General features: G+C 41.6%; 1 protein-coding gene across 1 annotated transcript in view; it reads left to right on the forward strand.

The window, feature by feature from the left end:
* The window catches only part of NOTCH2 (notch receptor 2), an 80,414-nt gene that overhangs the window by 47,809 nt on the left and 11,187 nt on the right, over positions 1–21,418 (forward strand). The window contains exons 13-26 of the mRNA XM_052665803.1: positions 1,176–1,368; positions 3,060–3,205; positions 4,354–4,473; positions 4,584–4,736; positions 7,411–7,639; positions 9,661–9,862; positions 12,557–12,710; positions 13,709–13,893; positions 14,707–14,839; positions 16,825–17,070; positions 19,084–19,196; positions 19,485–20,014; positions 20,629–20,976; positions 21,204–21,346. Coding sequence (XP_052521763.1) covers positions 1,176–1,368; positions 3,060–3,205; positions 4,354–4,473; positions 4,584–4,736; positions 7,411–7,639; positions 9,661–9,862; positions 12,557–12,710; positions 13,709–13,893; positions 14,707–14,839; positions 16,825–17,070; positions 19,084–19,196; positions 19,485–20,014; positions 20,629–20,976; positions 21,204–21,346 — 2,895 coding nt within the window. The remainder of the gene's footprint in view (positions 1–1,175; positions 1,369–3,059; positions 3,206–4,353; positions 4,474–4,583; positions 4,737–7,410; positions 7,640–9,660; positions 9,863–12,556; positions 12,711–13,708; positions 13,894–14,706; positions 14,840–16,824; positions 17,071–19,083; positions 19,197–19,484; positions 20,015–20,628; positions 20,977–21,203; positions 21,347–21,418) is intronic.

Below are 21,418 nucleotides of genomic sequence, written 5' to 3' on the forward strand. Positions count from 1 at the left end.
CTGTGCTGTCTCCTCTTCTAAATTGTGTAGAATCGTAAAAAAAAACAAGACTGAAAAAAGAAGCTTTTATGTGCTTTTAAATCCATGCTCAGAACTGTAGGTCTGCATCAGGACTGGCTGGTTCTGATGACTACAGCACATCTCAGCACTGTTTATAATGGACTTAATACGTTTTGAGGCACGTGGGATAGCATGCTCATAAAATAATTGTTGTGAGGCAGTTGGTACCATTTGTAGCAGTTTTCTCATGTCTGTTTACTGTTTATTACTGAATGATTCTAATTAGGACTGATCTGAAATGCATTAGAAGCAGTACTAAGAGGTTTCATGTGTTTTTTGTGCTTCTCTTGGCATCTTTTTAAACTTCCAAAGCTTCTTTCTGCCATTGACTCTGTCACGGTGATGTTCTTGTGTCCATAGCAGTGATCGTTCTTGCCTTTGGTCTCCCTCATTGTCATACTATGTTTGTTATCCTACTGGATTTCTTACTGTTATCTGCTGAAATAATTCAGAGATGTGATGAATTGACCCGTTCTTGTATTCAAAGAGCTGGCCTGCTGGGCTCTTGATACTTTGTGCTTTCTATACGTTAAAAACATTTTTCAACTTCACTACTCGTTCAGCTTAGCTTTGCAGCCTCACACATTCTTATGGTCAATATTTGCAGGATTTAGCAATTCTGGCACAAACTGTGAAGAGAGGAGGCAAAACAGGATACAGTGTTATTTAGAGTTCCTTTTACGCAATTAACCACAAGGCCTATATTTACTGCAGACAGTATGGCGGTATGGGTTGTGCAGAGGGCAGGTACTTTTAGCACAGAAGGGAAAGGCTTTGACGAGTGGAGCTCAAGAGGTTTGTTCCAAATACAATACAGTTGAGTGATTTTTGCTTTCCAAAAATGAAACTGAATGTTGATTACTGATTTTTTTCAATGCAGCTCCGTTGAGATTCTTGAGTGGTTTGTAAATACTTGTTGAGCATAGGTGTTGTTTTCCAGGTTCAGAAACAGTCTGTGTCTTCAGTTATAGCCACTTAAACATGCGAGATCTGCACCTCTGCTTCAGCTTTACAGAGTTGTCTCAACCACATGATCTTACAGACCTGCAGGACAAATGTTCTTGAAAGAAATATGTCTTAATAAGGAATGTTTTGGTTGGGTTTGTATTTTTTAGGCCCACGTTGTAATGTGGATATTGACGAATGTGCATCCAGCCCCTGTAATAATGGTGGAACATGTATAAATGAAGTCAATGGCTTTCGGTGTGTATGTCCTGAAGGTTACCATCATCCTCACTGTCAGTCACAGGCAGATGGCTGTCTTAGTAATCCCTGTGTACATGGCAACTGCACGCACATTGTTAGTGGGTAAGTCCTTACTGTAACATCAAATGTATCTACTGCCTTTTATACTTTCTTCCCTGCCCCCACCACCCTGAGTTCTGCCTTGATTAGAGATTTCTGAATTTTAATTTCTCATATTACTTCTTTGCTGGCCATGAAATAATCCCAGGAAGGTGCAGACCTTTATTCTCCAGCTGCCTTTTGTGCTGTTTCAGCGTGAGTTTTTTCTACCCTCTGTGGGCACCACTGAAAGGGAGAGTTCAGTAATTCAATCTAATAGAGTGAAAGCAATTAAAATAAAGAAATAGTTCCAAATAAAATTGTTGAAAAACAGCACATACTTATTTCATTAAAGTCTAAAGCATTGAGTGTGGAGGGTGTGTTTGTGACTAGAGCTGTTATTGCTAACCAAATACTCTGCATGAAGGAACAAGCAGATAACTCAAACTAGGAGGCAGAGCAGTTTTGGAAGATCAGGTGGAGAAATTTTGGTGTAACAACCAATCACAGGGGATATTGTATAAAGGTGGTACTTCAAGGCTTGGAAGAGAAGATCAGGATGAAAAGTCAAGAAGAAGGTAAAAATGAGTTTATGCCCTCCATCTCAGTCATCTGCTTTTAGGGAAAAAGTTGATGGCTGGTGTTTTATTTGTTTGTTCTAAACAAGGCATCCTGTTTTAAAGTTGGTACATTGATGGAATGCAGCTGACTGTTTCCTCTAGCAGCTTTCTCAAGATAAGGAGATGTATTGTTGAGCAGTGGTTGTCTTAGAGCAGCATATCCAAGGCAGATTTAATCAGCTTTAGTCACACTGTTGCATGCCTGTGAGAAGAAAAGAAAGCTTTTTCTGGCCATTCTGATGGGAACAGTTGTTGCTGAATCATCCCATCCAGGAAGACCAAATGCTGACTTTGTGAGCCTTGAATCAAGACCTCTGTTTGTTGGGGATGAATCCATGGTGAATGAATGACACGGGCTTTGGGAGCACAGGGGCTGTGGAGCTGACAAGTGGAGGGAGGGACAGGAGCATAGTTATGAAACTTTCCAGTTGGCCCAGAGGTAGTAGTGGCTTCCATGCATGTTGTGTCCTGGAAAGTGTTGTCAGCACTTGGCAAGGAAGGGTTCTGCCACTGCTGTAGGACAGGATTCAGCACTTTTTGAGCTGACAGGATGGCTGCCTTTATGTCAGGTTCAGCCTTCATGTAAAGTTGAAAAATAAAATTGTTCATCACTGGTCACCTGTGTTCTTGTTTATGCCTGTGTGCACCTTATGCTTGGTGTGAGATAAAGTAAGTATTGTCTATGTGATGGGGAAGGAGGCCAGCGTACATTTTGTGTGACTGGAGTCCGGGGTGATTCAGTAAGTCTTTGGGTCTATGTCATATGGGTGGAGAGCTGCTTCAGATTTTGAAACATGATGCAGTAAATTGCTGCTGCTTCCAACCACCTGTTTTCATTTGTAACCATTACTTTGTTTTAAATTAGTCTATTCATCTTCGAAACCTACTTTTCTTCTCCACTTTCTATAATTTTTTTTTTTTAAATGTGTTGAGATGGACTTATCAAAGCAGAAGCATATTGCTGTCTAAGTGCTTTGTGGAAACTGTTAGCAGGAGGGAAGTGTGTTTTTTAAGGGTGGTTTATTTTCAGTATTTTGGAGTGAAGAGGAATTATTCCAAAATGTTCTCTCATTCGTGTTGCTCTTCCCTTTGAAGGTACAAATGTGTCTGTGACCCAGGCTGGGTAGGAGATTACTGTTCAACAGAAGGGAACGAGTGTAAATCAAACCCATGCCAAAATGGAGGAACTTGTGAGGATCTGCTGAACGGATATAGATGTACCTGCAAGAAAGGATTCAAAGGTGAAAATTCATAGAGAGTGGTGTTCTTTTCACTTCATTGCACTTTTAATGGCATTTTAATATTTTCATTAAACTTTTTGGAAATAGGAAATGAGAAGGAAAATGCCATGGTTATATAAAGTTGAATTACAGTTGAATATAGATGTGATACAACTGCATAGAATGCTTTTTAAGATTGTACTTAAGCCTTGTTTGAGCCTAAGAAATGTCCTAATTGCAATTTACTTTGTAAGAAGGTTAAACTGATCTGTACAGTCTATGTAAATGCACTGGGATCTGAAGAGACATTATTGGAAGTTTGGTGCCATCCAAATGACATCAATTCTCTTAAGTGTAGAAGCAATTCAATGGGGACATAAGGTTATTTGGAAGGATAATTCTTCCTTGAAGATATCAAAGCCCAGAAAAAGCACTTAAAAGAGAGAAAATATTCATAATACAGTAATTGTTGCCAGAAAGCATCCAGGCTTACAGTGGAGTGGATGAGTTCTTATTCCACAAAATATGTATGTTGCACAGGCAAAAACATCTCATGTAATGTGCAGCTCATCTGAAAGTGATGAGATAATCTTTTAAAGAAAAAGTCATGCTTGGTAGTGGCACTGTCTAAAAATTTTGCCTAGTGGATAAATAGATTGAGTTCTTTTAACTGTAGCTTTACAAAAACTTCATAAGAAAGAAGGAAATGCTAGAACTTTGGTAGTGTAAGCGTAACATAAAGCAAGAAGAGGAGCAAATAAAAAGATGTAATCAGAATAGCAGCAGGAAAAGGTGCTGAAGAGTACTAAAGCAGTAGTAGCTGCATATTTATGCCTTTCTCACTTAATGTGTCTTCTCTGCAAGCAGGCTTGAAGACTTCATCTTCTATAGGCTGGGATTATACAGCCTTTGGCTTCCTCACATCCCTCTATGGCTCAGTGGTTTGTCTTCCAGTCACTGCCCTCAAATTAACTTAGTTGGGATTACCATGTCTATCTGCTGAGCCTACGAGGAGTATTCTGATCTTTCTACTGCTAAGATTTGTCAAATATGGAAATGTCATCCACTGCTGTGTAGGACAGTGATGCAAGTTGCAATCTTTTTTTTTTCATTCTTCTGAAAAAACTCTTAGCTCTATATTCTCCTGTTTTCTCCCCTCTGCACTCCAGGTGTGAACTGCCAGGTAGTGGTTGCACCGTGTTCCCCTGACCCTTGTGAGAACTCGGGAATTTGCCAAGAATCTCCTGATTCTGAAGGCTACACCTGCCAGTGTGCCCCTGGCTGGGAAGGTAATGTGCCTGGGAACGTACAGTACTTCCAACGCTCAGTAGTGTTGGCATCGAGCCTTTTGACCACTGACATGAGGAAAGATCTCACTTCTGCACTCTCTGTTTTTCAGGGGAGAGATGTACCGTGGATATTGATGAATGTCTCTCAAAGCCCTGCAAAAATCACGCTTTGTGTCATAACATTCAAGGCAGTTACCTGTGTGAATGCCGTCCAGGCTTCACTGGAGGAGACTGTGACAGTAACATTGATGACTGCCTGTCTAGTGAGTATTAGAGAATTGTTCTGTTTTCCCCTTTTACATAGAAATAATTCTGCTTTGCTCTTCAACAGGTACTCAAAAGTTCCTTTGTAAGTTCTTACCAAGAAGGGAAAAAAGAAAACACAAACCAACAACCTCAAAACCTCAGCCTTGTAATACTTGCATGTGTAAGGCAGGCAAAATCCATTACGTTTAGCTGCTAAAAATGTATTCTAGCTGATGATAGGAGTTATTTTCAAATTTTTAACTTGAAGTGATCCTTATTTCTGTACTTTAATAAGGAACACTGTTGAATGAATAATTGTGTTTGCCTGAAATTTTAATTCATAAAGTAACATTGCAGACTTTATCTGTATTTCAAAGGTAAGCTTGTTTGAGGTGTGGTGGGAATCTGAGACAACAGCAGTCCTTGAAATGTATTTGTCTGACATTAATACTCTGGAAAGAGTGGATCCTGTTGCTGTTCCAGTTAAGCCATATCTGGAAGCAAATTAAGCAGCAGGAAGGCACTGTATTCCAGAACAGAGATCAGCTGCAGGAGGGTAAGCTGTACAGTGATGACGCCTGAAGTTGTTTAAGAGAGCATTTGTTCATTTCTTGGCCTTAACAGTGCTGTTTACAAGGGAAACCAAGCACATATTGGGTGCTTGTTCTTTTTGGCATTTTCTGTATCATCATCAGATAAAATGAGTCTCCTGAAAAGTGTTCTGTGTTTAAAAGCTTGTCTGATACTATTGTGAAGTGCTTTATCAAACCTTGTTCACCACGTTGTATTTTTTTAACTGGCTGCCTCTTGGAAAAAAAAAATGCAATGGACAAAAAAGAATAATTCTAGCTTTTATTGGAATAGACTAAAAACAAACCAAAATCTTACAGGCTTTGGATATGCATTTAGAAAGTCATGTTTTGCATTGAAAGAAATTTACATTTGTGACTGCTGTAGAGAAGGATTCAAACAAGCCCGTGAGTAAAAGTTACCGTGAGAGAGCCCCAAAGCAACACCATTGGAAGAATTTCTAACACATCTGGCTTAGCCTGAGCTTTTCCTTGCCTCTTTCTGAAGAAACAGAGTACAAAAAGTGGCACTGGTGCATTGATCCAAAGCTTTATTTACTGAAGCCAATGAAGATGTGGCTCAGTTTTATATGGGTGTTTTATGTGGATATCTGACGATGCAAACATTTTAAGTGTTCAGTCTTTCTTGAACAGCTGGAAAATCTCTGAGTTGAGATTGATCCAGTGCTGTCTGTTATGTAGCACACCCATGAGGTTGAAGAGGAATTTCAGATTACTGCTGCAGCTGATTTCATTTAGCATAACAAAAACCTTCCATGGCTTGAGCCAAGTGTCTTTAATCTATGAAGCAAATAAACCCTCCAATAACAAGAACTTATTGAAAAGTTGATACTCTAGTCTCCTTTCTCTGTAGTAAATGTGTGGCACGGAACATTAATTTTGGCTTCAGTCATAAGTGGCTGGCTGCCACAGACACAACATTTTACAGCTGCCAGGGGTCTTGCTTTGAGCATGCTTTTTCTCTGCAGTAGTCAGATGACCTTTAAATGAATGCAGGTGTCAGTCTTACAACCAAAATTTTTATCATGTGAGCATATTTCTCAGTCAATAAGTGAGCTTTAATTACCTTTCTCATCTGTTTTCTTCATTTACCAGTGAACAGAATGATCTTGTACTTGTGTTGAACTGCAGATCTTCGGCTGACTTTATTTGCACTTCAAAATTTGTATTTAGTAGTACTTGAGGATAGTCTTAGATCACAAAAACTGCTCAGTGACCTTTTTATTTTTCTCCCTCTTCCCCATTCCCCTCTCTGCCTTTACATATGCAAGTTCTTGGACTAGGGAAGCCTGACTAGAAAAGAAAACTGGCTTCAGAGGCAGAATCTGACATAGGATTGTTGTTCTTAAAGTGGAAGGAGCAAAGTAGGAAGAAACTACTGAGAGATGGCAAATTGGTGCTTGTGGAAATAAAAGGAATGCAGCAGCAGGGAGTAGCTGAGACCAAAAAAATACAGGCAATGCACAACTAAAAAGGTTTTGGTTGCAATGAAGAAAATGCTAAGAATTGTTGGGGTGAGGAGCAATCAGGGTTGAGTATGAAATTTGGGCTTTTCCACCAGCCTTTCCTCTGTCTGCCTTTGATACTGGGAAGGATGCCAAGTGCTTAATTATGCAGAAGTACTCATACATATACTAATTTCCACATACACATTTGATTTGACTGGATTACTTGCATGCTTAGAATTAATCACACAAGTTCTCCCATGCATTGAGGAGTGTCCTGACATGTGCTGAGGAGTGTCTGTACAAACAAGGGAGAAGAAAGGGTTAGTGAACTGTTTGTATTTTCTTATTGGTAGGCATTTGGCAAAAGAGCAGAGCTTGAACTTTAAAATGAGAGGCTTTGGGGCTGGTTTTGTTGCTTTTGGTTCAACAAATCCTGGGAGAGAAATCTGTAGGCCCTGAAGTTTTGTCCTGATCCACACCTTGAGAATTCAGTATTGGCAGAGCTTTTTGGTTCTCTTCCATGAAGTGTCTCAGAAAAACTTGTATTTACCCTCTGGACAGTGTCATACATTTTTTTTTTCTGAAGATGACTACCATAGGCCTGGGTTTTTACTGTTATCCATTTTAACACTAAGTTAATGCTTCTGTCTTAGATCCCTGCCAAAATGGGGCTTCATGTGTGGATGGGATAAACTCTTTCTCATGCATCTGCCTACCTGGATTTCATGGAGATAAATGTCAAACAGATACCAATGAATGTCTGAGTGAACCGTGCAGGAACGGAGGCACATGCACCCACTATGTCAACAGCTATACATGCAAGTGTCAGCCTGGATTTGAGGGAACCAACTGTGAGAACAACATCGATGAATGCACAGAGAGGTGAGGAAACTTCACAGTGCTGCTGCTAGAAAGCCTGAGCTGAGTTATTAACTGCAAATAATGGAAAGCTAGAAAGCTACGAGGAGGCAACCAGGAGGAGAACTGAATCCACTAATTTTGTACTGGAAATGTTTAATTTTTCAGGAGACCTTTTAATGCTCAAAAACTGGATGTGAGTTAGCAGTGCTGATATTAAAAGCTGAAATGATTTTAAGGAGGAGGTAGGGAACTGAGTTAAAATGCTCAATAGCTCCTCCCTGATGAGTTGGTTTGCTTGGTGATCTTTGAAAAAAACTCTGAGGGTTACATCTGTGTATCCATCTTCTTTCTGCGTGTTTATTTTAAGCTTCATTGGGATTCAGATAAGTAACTTTAGATTCTCAGATGGAAGCAGTTTCTAATACAGCTTGAGATAATTAAAAAAAAATCTGTTCTAGTCTAATTACAATAAACAAATAAGGTGCCTAAATGTGAAGCCCTTGCTGTTCTCATGCATTTTGTGTGCACGAAGAAAAGGTCTTGCCTGTCTTTTATAAAATTGAAGTTGTGGGGGAGGAAGTAGTTTAACATCTTTTGCTTAGGAAGAGGATTGTGTCACCGATGAGGGTGTGTTCAATTTGCCCAACAGTTGTTTAATCAAGTATGTTGGGTGCTCTAGAGCAGAACGCCTGGTTCTTCCTTGAGGTTCATCCTGGTTTTGATTTCCTTATCAGTCAGGACAGAAACCGGTCCTGCAGGTATGAATGAGGGATGCAGCAATTTGGCCTGGTCTGCCAAGCTAAACCAGTCACACCTTCTCAACCAAAATTTACTGAGCGATACTTGAGAGCATGCTTATGGTTGGTTAATTTGAATTTGGTTCAAATGATTCTTCCTTGTCTTCTATGAGAAACCTCCTATGAGAAAGAGTGACGCTTTCTTTTGGAGATGGGTGCTTGATTTCAGTGCAGTGTGCCAAATGATTGACAGTTCCTCCAGCTTCTGTTTTGCCATGAACGTTGAAGGCAGTTTTTGCTCCTTTTGAAGTGGTGTGCAGTCCACAAGGCAGAAAGACAGCTCTAATAAATAGGTTGATGTTGACAGCTCTAAGTTAATGACAGTCAGAATTTAGGTACTTAAAACTTGCACTGAAAGTTCAGGCAGATGACTCAGTCACTTCTTTCACGGAAAGTACCTTTCCACAGTGCTCAAGACAGATAACAAGCAGGAATGCATTTTGTGCTCTTTATCAAAATGATCATCTTGAATCTGATCTAGATTTATTTTCAGAGGAGCGGGAGTTTCTTTTTCTTTAGAGGAAAAAATTGTGAGGAGCTAATTTTGCATGAGGCTTCACTTCTGCTAATTTTCCCAGTAACTTCTCTGTAGGACATGTACTCTGGTAGAATTCCTTATGATCAGAAGGTTGTGGGGGGTAATTCCTTTGATCTGAATTCTGCCAGTGCATATGTGAGTAGCTTTACAAATCAAGGACTGAAGGAAAGTTCTCGTGAGAAGAGGAAGGGGTTTAGCAGTACCAGTACTTTCACATTATTTCAATAAGGAGCATGCTCGTGTTTTGCATGTTACATGAAGCTTTCCTTGAGAAAACATACCTTTGATTCCTTTGAAGTAAAAAAAAATAATAAAGAAGAAAAGGCAAATTGTTCTGCTGCTTATAATTTGTAATGCAATCAGAATTTGTAATACAATTTGCATACAACCTGTCAGTTTGAGCAAACAGCACTGTTTGTGGTGTCACTGAAGCTGGGAAGATTTCTTTAAGTGAGAAATTAACTCCATTGCTAATGACTCATTGAAACCATGGTTTACTTTCTTTGCCCATCAAGGTAAAACACAACAAAACGGAGCCCCGCTGAATTACTTTATCTGCTTTATGCTTCTTTAGTGAGGGCTTACTGGAGCACAGATGATTCTGTAATCTGGTTTTCCGTCTCTTTTCAGTTATGTTTTCGTGCCATCTCTGGCTAAGAGCTAATTGCATTTTGTCTCATTTACCTTCTGCTCTCCCTCTCTTGCAGCTCTTGTTTCAATGGAGGGACCTGCGTGGATGGGATCAATTCCTTTACCTGCCAGTGTCCAGTGGGCTTTACGGGGCCCTTCTGCCTCATGGAAATTAATGAGTGTGATTCACATCCTTGCTTGAACAAAGGGTCCTGTGTGGACAGCCTAGGCACATACCGATGCATATGTCCTTTGGGTTACACGGGGAAGAACTGCCAGGTGGGTGGTGATTTCTTGTCTGTTCTGCACAGCCAACTGTTACTTGAACTGAACAGCAGCAGGAGTTCCTGCTTAGATGTGAGGTACCAAACACAGCAAGTGCTATTTCTCCTATTTTGCTAAGCCTGTTAGCCCAGGGAAAGCTTAGTCCAGTCTCTTCCTAAAACAGAGCAGATGCCTCTGTTCAAAACTGGAAATCTGGAAGCGTCTGCTTGTAAGAAGGAGAAAAATGCTTATTTATTTCTGAGGATGGGTGTCAATGCAATTTTCTAGATAAGTTTTCTTAAATGAGAACAGCTGTTAGCTTTGAAAATGCTGCATTTCATCCAAACATAAAACTGTCCTGATTCAAAATAAAACACTGTGTTTATATAGAGGGAAAAAAGGCTACTACTTGAGTGGAAGAATTTCGGTGTCATTAGCAGCACATTAATTTCACTGCTCTCTTTTGCACAGAGGGGTGTAGTTCTTCCAGGTTGATTGTATATGTATTTCCCCCAACAAAAATAGCCGGAAAGTTTCAGAGCAGTAACTGAAGTGATCGTCCTGTTCACAGCTTCCATACAAAGCTCTGGTATTACTTGCATACTTAGTTTCAGGTGATTTCATTTTTCACAGTGAGCATAGAAGCCACAGACTCATGCTGTAAATGACTGACTAGTACCTGTTAAGGACTCGTGTGAATTTGACTGCTTGCCAGATACACAAAGAAAAACTGCAAGAGATGAGTTACAGATTAAATGGGAAAATGGTATCTTGACAGCGTTCCAGTTTCTTTTTTAGAATTAATGCATCTCATTTCAGCCATGATACTCACTTCTAAGTATAGAAATACTTGGATCTAAGCTGCACCACTTGGCGTATCACAGTGGAAGCAGTGCTTATTTCATTTTTCATGTTACAGCTATTTATTTTCCTGTGCTTATCAGAATAGCAAGTACTGAGTCTGTGTCTTGCTTTGGAAGAGCAAACACTATGTTGGCTTTCTTTGCAACAAGTCTGAGTGCTGCCCCTTGAAAACAAAACAGCAGTGTGTGTATGAAATTACTGGAAAGCATGAGAATGCTGTGAGGATTTTGAAACTTTCTTTGGTGCTGATGTGTCTCTGTGACACAGCAGCTGTTAGAGGAAGCATTTTAGTGGCGGTGGGGGAGGTGCCTTTCCAGAAGTACATTGCTAGACATTAAATTGTCGAGTCTGCTTCTAATGGAGGAAGTGAATGGAAAGTAATGAAGTGATATAAAAAAGCAGCCCCTCAGCTACCCTAATTATGCATTCTGGGCACACCATGTAAACCTCACTGGCAGAATTAGTATTGAGAGGGATCGTAAAGTACTGTGAAGTTCAGCAGTTCCTCTTCTGTTAGGTTTGCTTTGTTTTTACTTGAGGAAAGGATTAATGTTCCTGTCCCCAAATTAAATGTGGTTTCCCAGAAGGCCTGTTTGCTTCATGCTCAGAGAAGCTTGATCATCTCATATTACTCATTTTGCACAAGAAATCTGAGCTTTCTAAACTGAAGACTGCTACTGAAAGCTGTGTTGGAGGGAGTTATAGATCACAGCGATGCTGTCGCTCTTATCTTAGTGGAAAATTGGCCTGACCTAATTAGCAAAGCTAAATACGGAGAACAAGTTATGGAATTTGCATGTAAAATAGTCAGCTACTCATTAGAAATACAGAAGCAAGAAGCTCGGTGTTTTTTCACACTGAGATGCATGTGGTAAAACTTAATTCCAAGTTTCTTTTTGGTTGCCTGTGAAAGCACAGATTTTTCTCCTTTACTTTTTGTGGGGAGGCGGTTTGCATCTGAAAAGCAGAACTTTCTGCAATTGAAATGGCATTTTGCAGCCAAAATTCAATACTACTCACTTTATAAACCTCATCCGTCCCCCAAGTTGGTTTGAAATCAATCAAATGGCTGTATTACTTTGAAGGTTGAGTGCTCAGAAGGGAAATGATGGTTAGTGGCTGGTTTACATTAGGTCAGATGGTTATTTTGAGTCCTTTCCACTTCCATATGGCGATTTACTAAAAATGTCAGTCTCTGTTTGATACTGCTTGTTTTTATTAAAGGAATCAAGAAAAATGGTATGTTTTTGCCCTCTTGGCCCATTCTCAGTCTATAAAACAGTTCTGGGGTTTCAGTTGAATCTCAGAAGATGGAAAAATTTGGGGACATTGTACTAGAGCAGTTGAGATCAAAAGCAGGTATGTTATCTAATGACATAAAGGAAAAACAAAGATCAATGTGTGCAACGTGTCTATTCTCAAAAAAGCAGTGAAGATGGAAAGGGAGTTTGTGAAAAGAAAGGACAGTTGTTACTGTTGATGGCTGGAAGCTTTCCTACTAACGTGGAGAAGGAAGCCTACTTTGAGATTAAAAAAAACCTGAGTTTTCTCAAAGCCAGCCAGCCAGATAACCCTGTGTGGCAACTGCAGGGATCACCTCTGTGATGAAACGATGCTGCCATCTGGGGTTTGCTTCCCTGCACATCTACACCTTTCTAGACATGCAAGCTCTTGGGGTTGTCAGTGAAGAAGCTACATTAGACTTCACGAGTACTGTGCCTTTCTTTCCAAAGCTCCTTGGAGCCAGAGCCTTTTTTTCTTTGCCTCTTGAACTTATACTCTGGATCAGTGTTTCCTACTGATCTTACCATATATCGTGTTGTGTTTTTTCTTTGTCCTCTCTAGACACCTATGGATCTGTGCAGTAAGTCTCCCTGTAAGAACAAAGGCACATGTTTCCAAAGTGGAGCCCAGACTCGATGTGACTGTCCTTCTGGCTGGACTGGCGCTTACTGCGACGTGCCCAATGTCTCCTGTCAAGTGGCAGCTTCACAAAGGGGTAAATAAGCATTCTTAGCATCCTCTCTGCTTCAATTGAAAACATTTCCCATCATTAATCGATGCTTCCTTTCCCCATACACCTGTGGACACAACAAACATTGAAAATTCCAGAGAGCTTCACCTCTCAGAGGTGGATCACAGTCACTTCTGTGCTAGAAAATTCTGCAAGGTTGTGTTAAGATTCAGGGTTTTCTGGGTTCTTCCTGACATAAGAAGTTAATGTCATAAATATTAGGAAAGAAAAACTGGGGGGGAGGGGGAAAATGACAAGTCTGTTTCAGTAATACGTGTCCTGCTTTTTTGGAAAATACATTGGCTGTTCCCATTTTTTTCTGCCAAATATCAGGCAGGCCGGGTTTAAGACATGCTGTCCTTGTGCACGAAAGGCATCTTGCAATTTCTGATGCTTCCAAGTATTTTCTCAGCAGATACTGGCTATTAAGTACCCCATTCACTATAGCTAAGACCATACCCCCTGTTACGCCTCGGTGATAATTTCATACTTCAGTTGCTGCATATGTAAAAGATTTGGATTTTTAAGTGCATTTCTTCCTGAAAGGTGACTACCTGGGCATGTGACTCATGCACAGTGTCATGCAGCTTTCAGCTGAGGGAAATCCAAATGAGCAGATTTGTTGTCAAACATTATCAAGCTGCAATATTTTGCAGACATTCTAGGTACATTGAGCCTTTGTACTGTAACATTAACGCTTCAGAGATGCATATTTGCCTGCCGGTGGTGAAATAATGCAGCTGTGCAAATAATTTGTGCCAGTGTTGATGCTGATGATTGATCCAAATGGGACAGAGCAGTGACTCCATTCAGAAGCCAGCCGTGGTTCTTGACTCACTGTGATTTAAAGAGTCACTCTTCAGTTTTTCACTTTCACGTTTTCAGTGCACTGCTTCTAGCCGTGTTCATTCCTGGCTGATCTACCAATGCTGATGGAAAATGTGTTTCACGTGTTTTCTCACTTGATTTAACTTTTGCTTCAGGAATCACAGTGGACCAGTTGTGCCAGCACTCCGGTCATTGCCTCAATGTGGGAAACACACACCGCTGTCAGTGCCGTGTGGGTTACACTGGCAGCTACTGCGAGGAGCAGCTGGATGAGTGTGACTCCAGCCCATGTCAGAATGGTGCTACCTGCAGGGATCATCTGGGTGGATACCAGTGCGAGGTAATGCTGAGTGCTTTAGTAGGAAGTGGCCTGAATATTTAGGGCATTGTAATGCAAAGGCATCGAAAGAAGCCTGAAACCCATGCAAGTGGTAGAAGAGATTCACAGAGTGGATAAAAGCCACCTAACACCTTTAAATATATTTTTTAATTCAGTTGTGGCAGAGGCAGTGCTCCAGAAAGACTTCAAAATTGAAGTGGAAGTACATTTGTAAAGAGGTGTGGCTGATAAGAACTCAGTCTCCAAGAAGTTCTAATCTTGCTTTTTCTGAGATGTGGCTTGTATTAAAATATATGTAGAATTCCTTAAAGGAATGTTGTAGTCTCCATAGTGGGTGGGCAAAATATCCGTTGCCTTTCAGAGTGGGGGATGCCTTCCTCTACCTTCTAACTCCTACAGCTGATACAGAGAGCAATGGAGACCATCATCTCACAGTCTATCAAGCTTCTTAAGCTTTGGAGAATGGTAGAGCACCTTGGAAGCACAGACCCACCCAGAAGGAAAACCTGAGTATTATATAAACCTGATGTCAAAACTTCCAAATCAGTCTCCATGGCAAGAAGTTTGAGGATTTTACTTGCCATATTTTACAGAAAGAGTCACTCAGATTCAGACTGCGTCAGGCAGTTGTGTAATGAAGCTGTGCACTGAGCTGTCTGTCTGTGTAGCCCTTGAAGTCACTTGTAGTTGTATGGCAACAAAGGAAATCGTAATCTGTCCCTTTGAGGGTTTGCTGAGTCAGTCAGCCTTTCTCAGGTGCCTGCTAATGTAACTGTTATGAAAAGATTCTTCATACTTCCTTTTGTCCTGTAGTGTGTGCCCGGGTACCAGGGTGTCAACTGTGAATATGAAGTGGATGAGTGCCAGTTTCAGCCCTGCCAGAATGGAGGAACATGCATAGACCTTGTCAACCATTTCAAGTGCTCCTGTCCACCAGGCACTCGGGGTATGAAACTCAGTAATTAAGTGAATGTTACAAGAATAAATTTTCCTTTCTGACTTGTTTCCTAATGCAGAGTCTAAAGGGAATCTGTTATTTTCTTTGAAGAATGTTCCCAAAGTGCACTGAATCCCTTGAGAACACATATTTTCCCTTCAAAAATAAATATGTAAATTTGTTAGGCTATGGGATCTCTGTCTTTCTGAGCTGTTTTTTTGTTTTGGTTTGGTTTTGGTTTTTTATTTCCTTTCTTTTAATGGAATAGGTCATGACAGTGTTCTCTGGGAATAGATGACCCCTCTTTGGCACTGGCGATGGACTAGATTGCTATTAAGATGTCTCCCAAGTTTATCTGTTTTGTTCCATAAAAGCCAAGGTTCCTTCTTAGCTAAGAAACTATGAAATATACAAAAAGCTTGCTTAGTTCTTGCATTGTTTCCAGCACCCTTGTTTAAATTTTGGCCCTACGTTGTGCTCTATCCTGGAACCATTTGTGAAAAGGAAGTTTGATGCCTGTAGGTTAGTTTAAACTATTTCAGCAAGTTGGAACTCTTTTAATAGCAGCTCCTAAAAATAAATTTTAAAACAATCCAGCTACACAGTGTTGATTTTTAGCAAGTAGGATTCCACAGCTTGTTCAACATAATGTTTCTTGAAAGATCTCCTTACATTTCCTAGTTATATGTGGCCTGATGGTCTTGCTTTCTGCCTTCGGAAATATTGCAGAGAGCACATCTTTACTCACCAGCAGATGTTTTCTAACTTGATTGTTTTTCTTTAAACCTTGTTTCTGAAATCAGTTTAAAGATTTTATGTTCTTCTGAACTTTTTCTTCACATTCACTGAGTTTAATGTGGCAAACACATCTCCCCAGTCTGCCTAAATACTTACTTTATTCCAAGACATCGTGTTTGACAGTTCCTTGTGTTTTTGTGATTGCTTTTGTGATTTGGTCCTCCATTTTAGAGGAAAGAAAGAACCAAAGTTTGTTTGTTGCATCTCTACATCAAAGTACATATTTATGTACTAATTCCTGTGTTGTCAGAATTTGTCAGATGTACAAAGGTACCCCTCATCTTTGCAAGATTCTTCATGGTTCAGAGTGGGCTTTTAATTCCTCAGTCTTTATTCATTGAGATGAATTACTTTTTGGATGTGATTTATTTTTGTTTCCTAAATGAAAGGAATTAGAATTTGCTGGTGTCACTACTTAATGGTATCAAGATGTAGTTTTTCTCCCTAGTCTGGTTTGAAATAAATGCTTTACTGATGCATGTATAAATATGTTCCTTGTGTAGGTGAATCATTGCACGTGCTGAGGATGAATCAACAATATTAATAGGCAGAACTCTTTGTTCAGCTTATCTTCTATTCCCTTATCCATTACACTGCATGACTAAAGTAGAACTAGAACCAGACCTTTTGACAGGGAACCCAATACAGAGAGGGAGAAGCTGGCATCCCTAGCAGCATTGGTAGTTCACTGTAGGTCCTCAGAAGTCAAACTGCAGGAATGGCATACTGGCCAAGGGTCTCTGTTTTATCACAGTTGCTTTTCAGTTGGCTTGTTGTGGCTTGTTCTGACGGTGTTGCTGAATTTCAGGGTTACAGCCAAGTTAAATGAGTGGTTGGAAGCTTCCAGCCTTGCTGGGGACGGCACAGGGCTCTCTATGTTCAGTTACAGGGCTAAATGGAGTGTTTCTTTCATTTTTGTTTTGATTTTATGTTTTTAATTATGTCCCTAAATTAAGTCAGGCATGAAAGCTGCTAAATACCAGTATGACATACCATTGAGAGCAGACTGGATCTAAACCACATGCTTCTAAGTCAGCGCTGAGGCTCACTGTCTGCAGCGGGCATGGGTTGCATTAAACTGGGATCTTTACCTGTTTATATCGAGGACTCTGTTCCATGTAGTCAAAACTTGAACGTCATAGGAAACGAGGCCTTGACACCCTATTCTCAAATTGCCATTTCTGCTGTTTTGACAGGTCGCCTGTGTGAGGAGAACGTGGATGACTGTGTTTCAGAGTCAGGAGGACCCCGCTGCTTTAATGGAGGACAGTGCATTGACCAGATTGGGGGTTACAGCTGTCTTTGTCTCCCAGGCTTTGCAGGCGAGCGGTGCGAGGGGGATATCAATGAATGCCTCTCTAATCCTTGTAACCCTCGTGGAAGTCTGGATTGCATTCAGCTGATAAATGATTACACATGTGTCTGTCGTAGTGCTTTTACTGGTGAGTATTCATGAACGTGCTTCCAATTTCAGAGTGGTATCTTGAAAAATGGTGTTAGTCACTTCCCTCTACAATATTTGATTGTTCCTCTGTGCTGTCTCAGTTCTGAAAACACTTTTTTTTTTAGGGGAAAAAAACCTAAGATGTTGGACTTCCAGAAGTGTCTCAGACAAAAGAATCTCCTGAGACTCTTGACTGCCAATTTTTTTTTCCAGATACTTTTCTCCACTTCATATTTTCACATTTCTGTTATTGAAATTGTAATTGTCTGTGTGTCAGCTTCACTTTTGCAAAGCAGCATATGAATTTTCTCTGTAAGTCAGTGTTATAATATCCATAATTAGCTTTTGGCCTCCTTTTGTAACCCTCCCTCCCTCAATTCCTTATGTTGGAGATGTGGTCTGGATGGGATACTCTATGCATGACAATCTGTACATTCCTAGCTTATTTATGTGATCCTTTCACAATCCAAATTTGAATCACAGCTTTGCAAAAAAAAAAGAAATCACGCCACACAATCTTGTGTCTAGCTCTGTCTAGTCCTCTTCTTTGTCAGTATTACTGCTGTTCTGCTTTCTGCCTCCTGCTGGGCGTAAGTTAAAGCTAATAGTCTCCAGATGTGTCTTAACTTTCAGCTTTCCAGACTGCATGTCAGTTTAATTCTCATGTATGCAGTTTTCCTCCATTAAAACCTTTCACTTTCCCTGCTTACCAGTGACCCTCTCTGCATGCTTTACCAATAGTTCTTTCTTTTTTTCTTAAAAGTTAAAGATTTTGAGATTTTTCCACTAAAGAAACAACAAGAGTGTGCACTTAAAGAGCTCATGTGATGGTTTTTGGATGCACTGCCTAGACTGCCAGAAGTAGTTCCTAAAAGGACACTGTTGCAGGACGTTAGCTTAACAGACAGACTTAAATACAACCCCTTCTTCATAAATTGTGCCTCACATTGCTTCTGGCTCTCATGGAAGGGTTGTTGGAACTTGCAGCATGGGGAGTGCAGACCTGCACTTCCTTAGGGGGCAGAGCTGCTGTGTCTCAGACATGAAATCTGTCTGGAAATGTTAGGCACAGAGGGGGAGCGTGTCTCTTCCTCTAGCTGTTAGTCTTCTGCACATTCCACATTGACCCTTCTGCCTAGGAGGAGATGGAGGTGGCTTTGCTGTGGTTTCTGACTAATAGGATGCCAGGTCTCTGTGGGCCGTCCTGCCCTGTCTGCTTAAATGTGTGAACAGTCAGTTTTGGCTGCACATGTGGGGAGACTTCTATTAATATTTTCCTGGGAGGTCTAAGTCATGTTCAGGTCATCTTTGTCTTTTCTCAGTGCTGAAGCCTGAGTTTTCCTCTGGATGCTGCTGTAAACTCCAGTCCATGCAGCCAGGGCCTCTCCATCCAGCTGATGAGCGAAAGGAGGCTCTGCCTGCTCACCCTGTTCACTGGTACTGCATCTGGTCCTAAGACGTAGTTTTCTCCCAGCAAATCAGATGAAATATGTAAGATGACCTAATAGGTGTTCAGGATTCCTTGCTGTGGCCAATTTGGTACCTGTGTTACTTCCAGCATTGATTGGTGCTGAAGGCATTCTGTGCAGTCATTTGTCCTTGCAAGATGCTGGGAGTTGTTCACTCAGAGAATGATTTCCCTTTGGATTCATTAAGCATTTCCCTAGAAGTAAAGAGATCTCAGGGAATTCTCAACATCTTCAGCCTCTGTGCTTGGATGATTTAAGGGTAACAGCAGCAAACTGTCTTTGCACTGTGTCACGTGTTCTTAAGAAGGCAGATGAGATGGGCTGGCTCCAGATAACCCTTTGGATTTCGGGGGTTGTGCTTTCTCCAGCTGCTACTTAAGGAGCATATGTTATCTGAAGAGACGTGCTTTACGTTTTCCAAGAGGGAAGCTTCGTTGGAGTCTTCGACTTGTTGGCTGTTAATGCATATTTTGCTTGGTGATGGTTTTAAGATGTGCACACGTGCATTTCTCTGATCATTTCTGTGTGTGTCTACATCACAGGTCGTCACTGTGAGAGTGTCATAGATGTGTGTCCCAGGAAGCCCTGTCAGAATGGAGGTACCTGTGCTGTTGCCAGCAATATGCCAGATGGGTTCATCTGCCAGTGTCCTCCGGTAAGTGCTGTGTCCTGAAACAGAATCACCTGCCTCAACTGTGGAGTCCTATGGCTACAATCACATGAGCTTCACTAGGCCAGTGTTGGTTGAAGTTGTTCTCTTTAGTACTAGAAATTGTGTCTTCAGACAGACTGTACACATGTCCTTCAGTTTGTCTACTGGAATCCAAAGGTACCATGAGAAAATGACTGTTGAGAATGAGATTGCGTGCGACACTTTGCCTCCACCCCTGAGAACGCTGAAGAATAAGTACTGAGCCTGACCATTTTCCTGTTTTCCCCCTAGGGTTATTCTGGGGCAAAATGTGAGTTCAGCAGCCACAGTACTTGCGGGCAAGTAAAATGCAAGAAGGGTGAGCAGTGCATCCAGACATCTTCTGGTCCGCGATGCTACTGCCCAAGGCTGGCTGTGGGAGAGGAATGCCAGACCAACGCAGGCTGTGCCAGTGCCCCCTGCCAGAATGGTGGGAGCTGCCACCCTCGTTCTCAGCCTCCTTACTATTACTGTCAGTGCCCTGATCACACCCAAGGCAGCCAGTGTGAACAGCTGATACATCCCAGCCAAGAGCCTCTGGGCTGTTTGGATTCCCAGTGTGCGGAAAAAGCGAGAGATGGCTATTGTGATGAGGACTGTAACACTCACGCCTGCCAGTGGGATGGAGGTGACTGTTCCCTGACAATGGAGGATCCTTGGGCCAACTGCTCCTCTTCGTTTCGCTGCTGGATGCTTTTCAATGGACAGTGTGACGAGTTCTGCAACACACCTGAGTGCTTGTTTGACAACTTTGAATGTCAGCAGAACGGCAGAATGTGCAAGTAAGGCTTGATCCTGAGGATGGTTTCTTTGTGTCACTAATGTATCTTCTGCTGGTGCTTTCAACAGCGGGTGCCCTTCAGGCCTGCTGCCTCAGCCTCCTCCTGCTTGATGAATGTGTTGTGCTTTCTGTGGAAATGTAAATAGCAGGTATTTCACCTTGTGCAGGATTTTACTAGTTTTGCTTCCTGTCCTGAACCCTGCTCATACCTGCAATGTCTGTATTTTTGCCCTAGCTGTTTGCTGACTCTGAATGTGTTTTCCTGCTCGTTTGTCACGCTGCTTCTTTCTCTTCAGTTAATCACAATAGATGCTTCAGTAGGTGATGTTCCCTTGGGGAAGCAGGAGCTGATGTAGCTTTTTTGTGATAAACAGAATAAGCTGTTTTCTTCCGCTGGCATCAGAATGGAGCCATCTCTTTCTGGGATGTTCTGTTTTATACTTCCTCCCTGCCCCCCATGTGCTGAACTTACATCTTTTCTCTGTATCCCGAGCACAACTGCTATTTTACCTCAACCACTGATGACTACAAATAGATGTAAAGCTCTAGACTGTTGGTATATTATACAGAATGTGGATGCCCTGTATGCTGCCTGTAACCCTCCTGCTGTTCTAGGTATGACAAGTACTGTGCTGATCACTATGCAGACGGCCGCTGTGACCAGGGCTGTAATAGCGAGGAGTGTGGCTGGGACGGTCTTGACTGCGCTGGTGACAAAGCTGAGAAGCTGGCAGAGGGGACCCTAATAATTGTGGTCTTGATGCGCCCTGATGAGCTGCTGCGTGACGTTCGCAGCTTCTTGCGTACTTTGGGAACTCTCCTTCACACCAATCTGAGAATTAAGCTGGACTCCCAGGGAAATCCCATGGTATTCCCATACTATGGAGAGAAATCGGCAGCACGGAGTCGGCGATCCCTTGTGGTTGTTCGCAAGCACAGAGAACTAGAGCAGGAGGTCATTGGGTGAGTGGAAGCCTTCGTGTTCTTTTGGCCTTGTTACGCTGGTAGCTCTTGCTTGTTGGTGTCCTGGGGCAGTCTAGACCATGTGGGGCTGCTGACCAACGTAAAGTTGTTGCAGCTGCCAAATTCAGTGCTTAGAGTGGAAAGGTTAACTTAAAAGACCACAGATTAATCCAGTGCTTTGACAAGAAGAGTCTCTTTTCCTAACTTCTCTTACTGTGTTTCTGCAGCACGAGGGTGTTCCTAGAGATTGACAACCGTCAGTGTGCAGAGGATTCAGAACAATGCTTTCACAACACAGAAGCTGCTGCAGCTCTCTTAGCAGCTCAGGCAATCAAGGGCATGTTGCCTTATCCTTTTGTGTCTGTCCAAAGTAAGTAATTGCAGGGGAATAATGGCTTGTGCAAGAAACTCGAGCTTGCAGAATGTGTGCTTGGATTATTGA

This window comes from Tympanuchus pallidicinctus, unplaced genomic scaffold, assembly GCF_026119805.1.
Source record: "Tympanuchus pallidicinctus isolate F22 unplaced genomic scaffold, pur_lepc_1.0 scaffold7, whole genome shotgun sequence".
NCBI lineage: Eukaryota > Metazoa > Chordata > Aves > Galliformes > Phasianidae > Tympanuchus > Tympanuchus pallidicinctus.